The 14,127-nt window shown below is 37.2% G+C and overlaps 1 protein-coding gene across 1 annotated transcript in view; it reads left to right on the top strand.

The window, feature by feature from the left end:
* LOC307136634 (nuclear factor 7, ovary-like) overlaps nt 1–14,127 on the top strand; it is a 31,320-nt gene that overhangs the window by 5,574 nt on the left and 11,619 nt on the right. The window contains exons 3-5 of the mRNA XM_079833831.1: nt 11,084–11,314; nt 11,392–11,414; nt 11,496–11,614. Coding sequence (XP_079689957.1) covers nt 11,084–11,314; nt 11,392–11,414; nt 11,496–11,614 — 373 coding nt within the window. The remainder of the gene's footprint in view (nt 1–11,083; nt 11,315–11,391; nt 11,415–11,495; nt 11,615–14,127) is intronic.

Raw genomic sequence — 14,127 nt, 5'->3', positions numbered from 1 at the left:
AGTAATAACCATCTCTCTATTTATAGATATATTTATATATACTCAGTACATATCCATGTCCTGCACTTATGCTAACGTTGTATATCCTGCACTTGCTGCTATTGCACTTCTGGTTAGACCTAAACTGCATTTCGTTGCCTTGTACTTGTACTTGTGTAATGACAATAAAGTTGAATCTAATCTAATCTGAAGTCTCCATGAGAGGCTGGATACAAACTGGAGCTGACAAACTAGTTACCTCGGGACTAGTGTCCCGAGATAACAACAGAAAAGCAGATGGGAAATAATTAGCATAGCTGCTGTTCAGAATATGAACGCTTTTGATCCGATTTAACTTTAGTATAAAAGGTATTTATAATGTGAATGCTTGTTTAAAGAGATGCGTCTTTAATCTAGTTTTAAACTGGGACAGCGAGTCTGAACCTCGAACAATATCAGGAAGACTATTCCAGAGTTTAGGAGCTAAATGTGAAAATGCCCTCCCTCCTTTAGTGGACTTAGATATCCTAGGAATGACCAGAAGCCTCGAGTTTAGTGATCTTAAAGAGCGCGATGGATTGTAGGGCGATAGAAGATCTGTTAAATACACTGGAGCTAAACCATTTAGGGCTTTATAGGTCAGTAGCAATACTTTGTAATTGATACAGAACTTAATAGGTAACCAGTGTAGAGATGATAAAATTGGTGTTATATGATCATATTTTCTTGACCTAGTAAGAACTCTAGCAGCTGCGTTTTGGACTAACTGTAGCTTGTTTATTGATGATGCAGGACAACCAGCTAATAAAGCATTACAGTAATCTAGTCTCGAGGTCATAAATGCATGAACTAACTTTTCTGCATCCAAAGTAGATAGCATGTTACGTAGCTTAGCAATGTTTCTAAGGTGGAAAAATGCCGTTCTTGTAACATATGAAATATGATTTTCGAAAGACAAGTTGCGGTCTAATATAACACCCAGGTCTTTTACTGTAGTGGATAAAGTGACAGGACATCCTTCCAAGTTAAAGTTGTATTGTGAGAGGTTTTGTGGGCAGTTTTTTGGAACAATAAGTAATACCTCTGTTTTATCTGAATTTAATAGCAGAAAATTACACGTCATCCAGTATTTAATATCTTCAACACACGCTGTCAGTTTAGATAATTTAGCGTTTTCATCTGGTCGTGATGAAATATATAATTGAGTGTCATCAGCATGACAGTGGAAATTAATTCCATGTTTTCTTATAATATTACCAAGTGGCAGCATATATATTGAGAATAGCAGAGGGCCTAACACGGATCCTTGCGGCACCCCATAGTCTACTGACGTTATCTTTGATTTTTCCTCATTTAGACAGACAAAATGGTAGCGGTCTGATAAGTACGATCTAAACCAGTTTAATGCCTGTCCCTGAACACCAGTGTAATTTTGAAGTCGATCTAAGAGTATTTTATGACCTATAGTATCGAACGCAGCACTAAGATCGAGTAGAACTAGTATTGAGATACAGCCTTGGTCAGAAGCTAGAAGTAAATCATTAGTGATTTTAACGAGCGCGGTTTCTGTGCTATGATGCGGCCTGAATCCTGATTGAAATTTTTTTTTAAATTTTTTTTATTGATGCTCAAAACAATACACATGTTGTAACAAAAAAAACAACACAAAATAAACAAGACAAAACAAAAATAATTACATTACAAAGTTGCATCAAGCTGCAATGGTCCAAAACCTCTGGGAGAAGGGGAGAAAAAAAAAAAAAAAAAGAGGATGGATAACAAAAGACAAAAACAATAGAAAGAGAATAGAAATAGAGTTGTAGTAGAAGTAGTAATCATAATAGTAACAATAATTATAACAACAATAATAATAGTAGCAGTAGTGGTAGTAACAACAATAATATTGATGATAATATTAGTAATAGTAGTGGTAATATTTCTAATTTATAATAACAATAATGGTATTAGTAATAATAATAGTAGTAATAGTATTAGAAGTAGTAATAATAATATTCATGATAATAATAAGAGTGACTGTGGTAGAAATATTTGTGATGTATAATAATAATAATAGTACTGGTGGTAGTTACAACAATAATGTTCATAGTAATAATAGTAGTAGTGGTGGTAGCATTAGTAATTTATAATAATAGTAACAATAATAATAACAATAATAATAATTCTACATTTAGACTAGTCAAAAAGGTTGCTGTGGATACTGTTCTCTAGGTCTGAGCGCCCCTCCACGACCGTCAGTGAGCACAACCAACAGAAACCGCCGGCATGGACACCACCCTTCGTCCCTCCGTTCCGCGCCCCCTCCTCTCCGACCGCCAGTGACGCTCAACCCCAAAAGTTAACCCTCTGTGCTTTTGAGTCATAACAGGCACCTCCAGACCAAGCTCGCTTAGTTTGGTTGTGACCCGTAAAAATAGAAGGATTATTTTATTGATTTATTTTTTTTTTATTTTTTTTTTATTTTTTTATCTGTGGCTTGGACCATGGTGTGCACCAGTTAGCTCCCCAGCCAGAGACACCATATCCAACTCAGATATTAGTCAAACAGTATAGTATTACATGTGAGGAGGGGTTGGGTCAAAGGCGGTGAGAGGGAGGGGCCAGTCAACCCAACCACCGGCTCTGTGATGACCATGTCTACAGGACAAGCCAGTCGCGCCCACCGACACCACCTAGAATGGCGCAATGCCCAGATTATTTTATAAAGTAAAATATATAAAAATTATGTTTATAAATCAATATTTATATATAATGTTATCTGAAATATTATTTATTTAGAATAAGCAAACGAAAAGGGGAGAAAAATAAATAGAAGAATAAAATGAGTTCTATTTTAATGTCAATACCAATACCACCACCCCTACTACCACCATCATCAACAAATAAATAGCAATTGCAATATTATGCATATTTCACATATTGGTAATACATTAAAGAAGTATAGAAATATATATTAACATATACCAAATACACATACATTTACATAAAAAAGACATATAGCAGTAAACAATTGTGGAATGATGTATTCAATAATGCTCAGAGGTTATTTATTATAAGTTTGTGAACCTGTGGTTGGGAGAGTGCGGGGGGTCTGGGTCCACGTAATTTATATGAAGATGAATTAGGAATGGTTTCCAAATATCAAGAAATGTAGGTATATTATTCTTGTTAATGTATGTTATTTTTTCTAATGTGATGTATTCTGTAAGAAGATTGGTCCAGTGATTGATATGTATACAATTTTTGGATTTCCAATTTAGAAAAAATTACTTTCTTGGCGATAGTTAGTGATATGAGTAGTGGGTTTTTATATTTGGCTGGGAGATTATCAACTTCTATGCTGTTATTGAGTAAACAGAGTGAAGGGGATGGAGGGATTCTACAGCCCATGATATCGGTGAGTTTTGTGGTTACTGATAGCCAAAATAAGTGAACTGGTTGACAGGTCCATGTGGCATGAAGGTAGTTGTCTGTGCTCCTCAATGTGCATTGTGAACAACTATCCGTGTCCCTCAAGCCCATTATAAACTTCTTTCTTTCAGTGATGTGAGTCCTGTGAATAACCTTGAACTGTATGAGTTGGAGGTTTGTGTTGTTAGTCATAGAAAATGTGTTGTTACAGATTTCTTTCCAGAGGTCGGTGTTGGGGGAGAGGGTTAAATCCTGTTCCCATTTTGCCATGGGTATTATAATTGTTGCATCATTATTTGATATAAGTTTATATAGTTTGGAGGTTAATTTTTTGGAGTTAGGGATTTTCATTATGTCTTCCATTAGCTTTGAGGGATGAAGTGGATTATTTATTATATTTATCTTGGATTTAATTATAGATTTAATTTGTTGATATTGGAGAAACTGCTCTCCCCCAAGACCGTATCTCTGGACTAGTGTTTTGAATGATGCAAATCCGTTATTTGGAAACAAATGATGAAAGTGAGTAATTCTTTTGTGTTGCCATGATGGAAAATTGACCGGTTTATTACACAATTGGAAATCAGGGTTGGACCAGATGGGGGTGTGTCTACATGGTGTAAGTGGTGAATTAGTAATTTTGGTTACTTTCCACCAGGCTGTCAGAGTTGATGCAATTGTAATATTATTGAAATAGTGCATTTTCTTTATTGATTTAGGTAGGAAGGCGAGGTCTGAAACGGAAGTATTTTTGCATTGATTTTGTTCCAGTTCCATCCATAAATTATTGTGATTGTTTTTGTGAGTCCATTTATATAAATATTGTAGCTGGTTTGCTAAAAAGTAATAGTGAAAATTTGGAGCTTCTAGGCCGCCTTGTGACTTAGCTTTTTGCAATTTTTCCAGAGATATTTTTGGTGTTTTATTCTATCAATAGAAGTGAGAGGTTAATGAATTGAGTGATTTGAACCATTTATCGGTGGGTGTTGTTGGGAGCATTGAGAACAGATAGTTGACTTGTGGTAGAGTTTTCATTTTAACTGTAGCAATGCGGCCGATAAGTGATAGTGGTAGGTTAGTCCAGCGTTTTAAATCATCTTCAATCTTTCTTAAAAGTGGGGTATAGTTGAGATTAAACAACTCTGACAGTCTGGGGGAAATGTTGATACCCAGGTTTGTAATGTTGCCAGTATGGAGTGGAAGAGAAGAAATATATGCTGTAGAATCCCAGGCATCCTCAGAAAGTGGTAATATAGTTGATTTATTCCAGTTTATGGTGTAATCTGAAATTTTGGAAAAATTATTAATAATTTTAAAGGTTTCTTCTAGTGACTTGTAGGGGTTTTGTAAACATAACAATAAATCATCTGCATAGAGACAAATCTTATGCTGTGTATTGATGTCTTGAATACCTTGGATATTATTGTTTTGTCGTATTGCTGCTGCGAGTGGTTCTATAAATATGGCAAATAAAGAAGGAGAGAGTGGGCATCCTTGTCTGGTCCCTCTGTGAAGTGTGAAATTTTGTGATGTGATCCCGTTAGTGATTACTGTGGCCCTCGGTGAAGTATATAATATTTTTATTCAATTGATGAATGACTCTCCAAAGCCGAATCTGTGTAAAGTGCTGAGAAGAAATGTCCAGTTAACTTTGTCAAATGCTTTTTCTGCGTCAAGTGATACAATTATAGTTTTGGTTTGTTTTTGTTGAGCGAGGTTAATTAGGTTGAATAGTCAACGTATATTATCGGAAGCATTTCTGTGTTTAATAAAACCTGTTTGATCATGGTGAATTAATATCGGGATAACTGTTTCTATTCTTGTAGCTAAGGCTTTGGTAATGATTTTTAAATCTGTGTTTATTAATGAGAGAGGGCGGTAACTGGAAGGGGGCATTGGGTCCTTGTTTGGTTTTAGCAATAGTGTCATAACAGCTGTGTTCATATGTGTGGGTATTGTGGATGTAGCTTTGACTTCTGTGATTACTCTGAGGAATAATGGAGATAAAGTTGGCCAGAAGTGTTTATAGAATTCGGCTGGTAGTCCATCAGGTCCAGGTGATTTGTTATTTGGCATTTTATCTAGTGCTTTATGGAGTTCATCATGAGTGAGGGGAGTATCTAATGCATTTGCCTGTTCTTTTGATATTGTTGGTAGTTTTAGTTTGTTTAGAAAATGATCTATTTGTGTTACATCTGAATTATGATTTAAAGAATATAATTTTTGGTAAAAAGTTCGGAATACATTATTAATTTCTTGTGGGTTCTGGGTTATTTTGCCTGTTTCATTGAGTATTGATGGAATGATTGCCTTTTCTTGCTTACGTTTTAGTTGATTTGCTAGATATTTGCCCATCTTGTTGCAATATTGGTATTGTTTGTATTTGAGTTGTTGGATAATGAACTGTGTTTTTTGGTTTATGATGCCATCAAGTTCAGCTTTAAGGTGGTTTAGTTCTCTTTGTATTTGTTCACTGGGGTTGGTAGTGTAGGTATCTGTAAGGTGTTTAATTCTCTGTTCTAAGTTATTTTCTACTTGTTGTTGTTGTTGTTTTTTCCTATATGATGAATATGATATTATTTTCCCTGTAATTACTGCTTTACCTGTTTCCCATAATAATGATGGTGAAATCCCTGGAGAGTCATTCATTTCAAGAAAGAATGCCCACTCTTTCTTGATAAAACTGTCAAAATCAGAGTCTTGAAGTAGTGAGGTATTGAAGCGCCATCTGTTGGGGGGTTTAACGGAGGATTTAATACTAAACTTGATTGAAATGGGAGCGTGATCACTGATTATGATTGGATGAATTGAAGTTTCTATTACATGCTGGGTTAGTGAGTTACTGATAAGAAAAAGGTCTATTCGAGAAAAAGATTGGTGAAAAGGAGAAAAATAAGTATATTTTCTGAGTGAGGGATTATTCATTCTCCAACTATCGCAAAGTCCAAAGGTAGTCATTTATTGTTTTATTGTTTCTGTAGATTGCCATGTTCTTGTTGTATTGGATGAATTTGATCGGTCCATTTGTGGGTTAATAACAGTATTAAAGTCTCCAGCGATAATAATATTATTTGTGTCAGGTAATAGTGAGAAAAAACTATGAAAGAATGATGGGTCATCATTGTTTGGTCCATAGATATTAGCTAGTGTGTATGTTATATGGTTAATAGATACATTGATGATGATAAATCTCCCTTCTGGATCAATAACAGATGTGTTAAGTATTAGTGGGATATTTTTCTTGATTAATATTGAAACTCCTCGTTGTTTAGTATTGTATGGTGACGAGAATATGTATTCAAATTGATTAAATGTAAGAGTTCCAAGTTCTGATTTTGATAAGTGTGTTTCCTGTAGAAACGATATATCAGCCTTTAATTTCACTAGATGATTAATTATTTTAGTCCTTTTTGCCTGAGTCCGGAAGCCCCGCACATTCCATGATACCATTGTAAGTGTTTGCATGATTGTTGTTTAAATGTCTAGAAGTAGTGATAATGATGATAATAATAATAATAATAACGAGAGAGAGAAAGAGAGGAGAAAAAAAAAAAAAAACATTCAAAAAGTACAGTGATGTGAATAGGGATGGTGTGTTCATGAATATGTCTAAGTGTAAAGTATGAGTGGGGCGTGTAGATAATACATATAAACAAGTACAGTATGACATGGTGATATGAAGTAAACAGACACATAAGGGTTGGTGGATTAAGGTCCACGTATGCGTTAAAGAACGGGGAGAGGGTGCATCGTATCCATATGTAATATGACAGTCACTGATTGTTCGATGTGACATGGTAGATTAAAAGAGCCATGGAGTAATGTTCGAGTCACGGTAGAGCTGCCCTTCGATGTAAAGTTTGTCCACAACTATATTCGCTCGTTTATTGTTTTGTCTGTGTCTTTTCATGATAGGGTAGAGGACTTTGCGCCGGTCGTTTATTTCACGTGGGAATTGGTCGTTTAATCCGTAGTTGGTGCCTTTCAGTTCTTTTCCTTTGCTTTTGATGAGTTCTTTGTGTTTGTAATGTTCCAGTTTGGCGATGATCGGTCGAGGTGCTTTATTTGAACGTGCTCCGAGACGATGAACTCTGTGAAAGGTGATTTGGTTTATAGTGTGCGGTGGGAGTTTGAGTTGAGTTTTCATGAAGTCTCTGATAGATGCCTCGGGATCGTCAGACGGGGGTTCAGGAATGCCAGAAAAAATCAAGTTGTCTCGCATGCTTCTAGTTTGAATGTCCAGAATGGTTTCTTTCATTATTTTGTTTTCTTTTATGACCGCGTCCATATTTTGGGTGAGTGATTCCACATTGGTTTGGAGGGAGCTATTAGATTGTTCTAGTTTTTCAATATGTGTGTATGCAAATTCCAGGCTTGATCGAAGTTCTTTTATTTCATTATGTAGCGTAACCAGTAAATCCAGTTTGCTGTTAATGGAAGCGAGTACACTGACCTCGATTTCTGTAGTTTGTAAATCGCTGGTGTCGGTAGATGACGTCTTCTTTCGTTTGTTTGGTTTCGGAGTTTGTTGCGTTGTGGTCGTATCCATTTTGTAGCGGTTGTAGTGGTGATCGATGTATTTCTCTAAGTCCGTTAGTTTATCCAGTGTACAAGGAGTGTGATCCTTGTATCCGGTATTTTATCCAAAATACTGTTTATACAGTTGATACAGTAAGTGCAGTTAGTACAGTTCTCTCGTGTCGCCATGTTGAATCTCACCCTCTCTGCGTGAAACCTCGCGTTACTCAGCGCCCATCCCGTCCTAGGCACTCAGGCACTTACCTGATTGAAATTTTTCATAGATATCATTTTCTTGCAAGAAAGAGCACAATTGAGCGGACACAACTTTTTCTAGTATTTTAGACATGAATGGAAGATTTGAAATTGGTCTGTAATTTGCTAAGTCATTATGATCTAATTGTGGCTTCTTAATGAGAGGTTTTATGACTGCCAACTTGAATATTCTTGGAACATGACCTAAAGATAAAGACGAGTTAATAATATTGAGAAGAGGCTCTTCCACTACAGGTAAAAACTCTTTCAGTAGTTTAGTGGATATTGGATCTAATAAACATGTTTTTGGTTTAGATGCAATGATAAGTTTATTTAGCTCTTCCTGTCCTATAGTTGTAAAGCGGTGTAGTAGTTCTTGAGGGGCGATAATTGCGGTTGAATCATAAGACATCATTAAAGATTGTACATTTACAATTTTGTTTCTGATGCTTTCTATTTTCTCAGTGAAGAAATTCATAAAATCATTACTACTAAACTGTAACGGAATATTTTGCTCAGGCGATGCTTGTTTATTTGTTAGTCTAGCCACGGTGTTAAATAAAAACCTTGGATTATTTTGGTTATTTTCTATTAGTTTGCGGAGATGCTCAGCCCTGGCTGCTTTTAGGGCCTTTTTATAACGTGACATACTATCTTTCCACGTGATTCTAAAGACCTCTAAATTAGTTTGTATCCATTTACGCTCTAAGTTACGAGTTTCTCTCTTGATAACGTGTAGCACTGTTGTATCATGGTGCTTTAGTTTTCTCTCTAACCTTTTTTAATCTAATTGGTGCAACAATTTCTAATGTACTAGAGAAAATGGTGCTCATACTAGTCATTTCCTCTAGTTCATCTGTTTGTTTGGGTTCACTTAGCAGCTGAGACAGATCAGGTAAGGTATTTGAGAATCTATCTATAGTGGTTGGAAGGATTGTTCTGCCTGGTCGATAACGTGGCGCAACATGACAGATTTCAGCTGTACGCAGTATGCAAGTTACCATGTAATGGTCAGTGACAACATCACTTTGCGGTATAATATCTATATCGGTTGGGTTGGTTCCATGTGATATAATTAAATCTAGTGTGTGATTAAGACGATGAGTGGGACCAGTGACGTTTTGCTTGACCCCAAAGGAATTTAGTAGATCTGTAAATGCAGCCCCTAACGCATCATTTGTGTTATCTACGTGTATGTTAAAATCTCCAACAATTAATGCTTTATCGACGTTGACCAATAGATCTGAGAGAAAGTCTGCAAACTCTTTTAGGAAATCAGCATAGGGCCCTGGAGGTCTATATACAGTAGCCAAGGCTAGAGATAATACGGATTTCTTTCTTACATCTAAGAGCGTAACATTTAGCACTAGTACTTCAAACGAATTAAACCTGTGACCTGTTTTCTGAGTAACATTAAGAATATCTCTATAGATTGTTGCAACACCGCCGCCACGATCAATCAGACGGGGCTCATGCTTATAACAGTATCCTGGTGGAGTAGACTCATTAAGACCCAAATAATAATTTGGCTTAAGCCAGGTTTCAGTAAGGCAAAGTACATCGAAACTATTATCTGTGACCATTTAATTTACAATAACCGCCTTAGGTGTGAGCGATCTAATGTTTAGAAGACCTAGTTTTAGAAATTGTTTTTGTTCACTAATATTGAGATTTTCTTTAATCACAATTAGATTTTTCCTAGATCCTACAGTAGATTTAATGTTTGACCTCACTAAACAAGGAATAGACACAGTTTCTATATAATGTTCTACATTGGCACTTATGTCAATTAAGTTAGGACAGCAAAGACTGTGATTTGGACTTTGACTTACTAGTCATATGTATGGGATGGGATTGGCCAGGGGATGAGCGGTGCCTGGTTTCCTCCATTCAGGCCAAAGAGTTCAATCTGTGTTTCATCAGACCAGAGAATTTAGTTTCTCATGATCTGAGTCCTTCAGGAGCCGTTTGGCAAAATCCAGACGGCCTTTTCCTGAGGAGTGTCTTCCGTCTGGCCATGACCCCACACAGGCCTGATTGGTGGAGAGCTGCAGAGATGGCTGTTCTTCTGGAAGGTTCTCCTCTCTCCTCAGAGAAACGCTGGAGCTCTGTCAGAGTGACCATCGGATTCTTGACTTCCCTGACTAAGGCCCTTCTCCCCCGATCGCTCAGTTTGTCTGACGGCAGCTCTAGGAAGAGTCCTGATGGCTCCAAACTTCTTTATGTATGGATGATGGAGGTCACTGTGTTCATCGGGACCTTCAGCTGCAGAAATTTTTCGGTGCCCTTCCCCAGATCTGAGCCTCCATACAATCCTGTCTCGGAGTCTACAGACGATTCCTTGGATTTCATGGCTTAGTTTGTGCTCATGCACCATTACCTGTGGGACCTTATATAGGCAGGTGTGTGCCTTTCCAAGTCATGTGCAATCAACTGAAGTTACCACAGGTGGACTCCAGTCGAGTTCTAGAAACATCTCAAGGATGATCAGTGGAAACAGGAGCACCTGAGCACAATGAGTTTCACGGCAAAGACTGTGAATGCGTATGTAAATGTTTTATTTTTAATAAATTTGCAAAGATTTCAAACAAACTTCTTTCACTTTGTCATTATGGGGTATTGTTTGTAGAATTGAGGGAAAAATAATTAATTTAATCCATTTTGGAATAAGGCTGAAACATAACAAAATGTGGAAAAAGTAAAGCACTGTGAATACTTTCCGGATGCACTATATACAGTTATGATTTGATATATTTAAGCTGATTATTTCTGTAAGTGACGAGCAGCGTCTGCTTCTGGAGCCGTTATATGTCGGGTATGGGAGTTTCTCTCTGATATGAATGATGTGAAGTGTTGATGTGTGTGGATTGAGATGATTGAAGTGAATGTGATGTGATTTCAGGCTCAAGCTGAGCACACAGAGCGTCAGATTAAACAGCAGTTTGAGAAGCTTCATCAGTTTCTCAGAGATGAAGAAGAAGCTACAATCACTGCACTGAGGGAGGAAGAGGAGCAGAAGAAGCAGATGATGAAGGAGAAGCTGGAGGAGATGAACACACACATCTCAGCTCTTTCACACACAATCAAAGACATGGAGGAGATGATGAGAGCCAGTGACGTCTGCTTTCTGAAGGTCTGATTTCAGATCATTGGTTGATCATTGGTTCATTGATTGAGTTCTTGATGATAAATGGTGTGTTTGTTCTGCAGGAGTTTCCAGTCTCAAAGGAAAGGTGAGTGATCTGCTCCTGTCTCTGGTCTCTCTGGTTCTGATGCAAAGCCACTGCAGTTCTGACTCCTGAATGTTCTTCCAGAGTCCAGAGCTCACAGCCGGATCCACAGATGGCTTCTGGAGCTTTGATTCATGTGCCACAGTACTTGGGCAACCTGCCGTTCAGAGTCTGGAAGAAGATGCAGGACATCGTCCACAACAGTGAGTCTGACTGCAGAAATCCTATCAGAGAGAGAGAGAGATTTTTAAACACCTTTATTACATTAAACAAACCATTCAATCAACATTTAAATCAAGCATCAATCGCTAAGAAACTCCCAAACCTCTCTTAAATAAGAAAATAATTAATCATTAACAATTTCACACAATACCCCTTTACAACACCAAATTAATCAAACTTTAAAATGTCCTCCATTGCTTTATAATAATCAAACTATTACATACAGCTTGATCAACTTTCTCCTTTCTTGTAATGTCCATTTTTTCCTGACCTAATGCAAAGTTAAACAGCTGACATTGATACTTGCAGCTCTGGGAACATTTGAAACCACAAATAAAAGTCTTCATTGAAAAACACTCATTAAAACATTTAAAAATGTTGTTTAAAACAATAAATAAAGGTTTCAACCTTAAACACTGCATGAATGCATGAAAGACAGTGTCCCTTTGTAAACAGAAAGGACGATTCTGATCAATGTCAGGTTTAATTACCGAAACAAATGCGTTCACAGCAATAGCCCCATATAACAATCTCCATTGCAAATCCCTAATTCTCTTAGAGAATGGTGACTTATAGAACACTCTCCACTCAGGGTTTTCCCCTTCTTCTAATTGAAGTACTGTACGCCACGGGGAGTCAATTCCTTTATCCAAGGCCTTCTTATTAAACACTTTGAAAGACATTTTATTGTCTAAATTCCAGAGTTGATAAGATTCTCTTGAATCACAGAGTAACCCAGTTCATTGGACAGGTCCAAGCGTGAGCCAAAAATGAATGGCTCTTGCAGCAACCAATACAAGGAATTTACAGTCCTTCTCTTTGGTAGTTCAAACAAAGCCCAGACTTTAAAAAGATTTAAAAACCGGAAACTTGGAGAGTTTTAACTTTCGAGGATCCATCCAAAATGATCCAGCCCCAGTCCTTCAAACTCTCTCAATATAGAGAAAGCTACGATCCTACGATCCATTTTGCATTCTCTGAGTCTGTTAAACGTCTTTGTATGAATTGAATTCGGAAAGCTGCTATTCGACTCTGCGAATATACTAGCCATCCTTAGAAAGGTACAGTACATGTTTTGGCACCCAATGCAGCTTATCCGAGAAAAAGTCTATTAAGATTGACTGAATCTTTCTTAAAAAGTCTGCTGGGTGGGGGGGGGGGGGATGTCTACACAAATCAAACGATGCCAGAGAGCGGAGGCAATCAAATAGTTAATAATCAATATTCACCCCTTGTTAGACATTTTCAGAAGTAAAAACTTCCACTTATTTAAGCACCCTTTTACCTTTTCAATAACATGGAAATTTTTCTTAACAACATTCTCATTTCCCAAAAAAAACTCCTAAGTATTTAAAACCATCCCTGGTCCAATTCAGACCAGCTGGAAGAATGGGCTCCCCACATAACTGACTCCCAACACTTATGGCTTCACTTTTTTGCCAATTCACTCTTGCAGAAGAGACCCAAATAATCGCAACATCATGTTCACATAATTTTGATCTTTAATTAGCACCACCACATCATCAGCGTAAACTGATCATTTAACAGTATAGGTGGCATTTGGCATAGCCACACCTGACATCTCTGTTCTTAACTTATTCAAAAGAGGTTCTAAGGCTAACGTATAAAGCATGCCAGATAGTGCACAGCCTTGTCTAACCCCTCTTAAAACCTTAAAAGGAGAGCAAAAGTCACCATTTATTCTCAACAATTCAATTCAAATTTATTTGTATAGCGCTTTTCACAATACACATTGTTTCAAAGCAGCTTTACAGAAAGTGCATTTCATAAATGTACATTGAAAAATGTTAGAATGAGGATATTAAAGCAAAATCTTAAAAGTTAATCAATCATGTATTCATTTAGGCCATAACAACGCTGGCGTTGAGTCGTCTCTTCACAGGCGTCGAGTCATCTCATCACAGGTGTTGGGGCATCTGAAGTCTCCATGAGAGGCTGGATACAAACTGGAGCTGACAAACTAGTTACCTCGGGACTAGTGTCCCGAGATAACAACAGAAAAGCAGATGGGAAATAATTAGCATAGCCGCTGTTCAGAATATTAATGCTTTTGATCCGATTTAACTGTAGTATAAAAGGTAATTATAATGTGAATGCTTGGCTAAAGAGATGCGTCTTTAATCTAGTTTTAAACTGGGACAGCGAGTCTGAACCTCGAACAATATCAGGAAGACTATTCCAGAGTTTAGGAGCTAAATGTGAAAATGCCCTCCCTCCTTTAGTGGACTTAGATATCCTAGGAATGACCAGAAGCCTCGAGTTTAGTGATCTTAAAGAGCGCGATGGATTGTAGGGCGATAGAAGATCCGTTAGATACACTGGAGCTAAACCATTTAGGGCTTTATAGGTCAGTAGCAATACCTTGTAATTGATACGGAACTTAATAGGTAACCAGTGTAGAGATGATAAAATTGGTGTAATATGATCATATTTTCTTGACCTAGTAAGAACTCTAGCAGCTGCGTTTTGGACT

The sequence above is a fragment of the Gobio gobio genome (genome assembly GCF_949357685.1).
Source record: "Gobio gobio genome assembly, chromosome: 13".
Classification (NCBI taxonomy): Eukaryota; Metazoa; Chordata; class Actinopteri; order Cypriniformes; family Gobionidae; genus Gobio; species Gobio gobio.
Note: the sequence above shows the minus strand (reverse complement) of the source record. Positions and strands in the feature narration are given on the sequence as shown.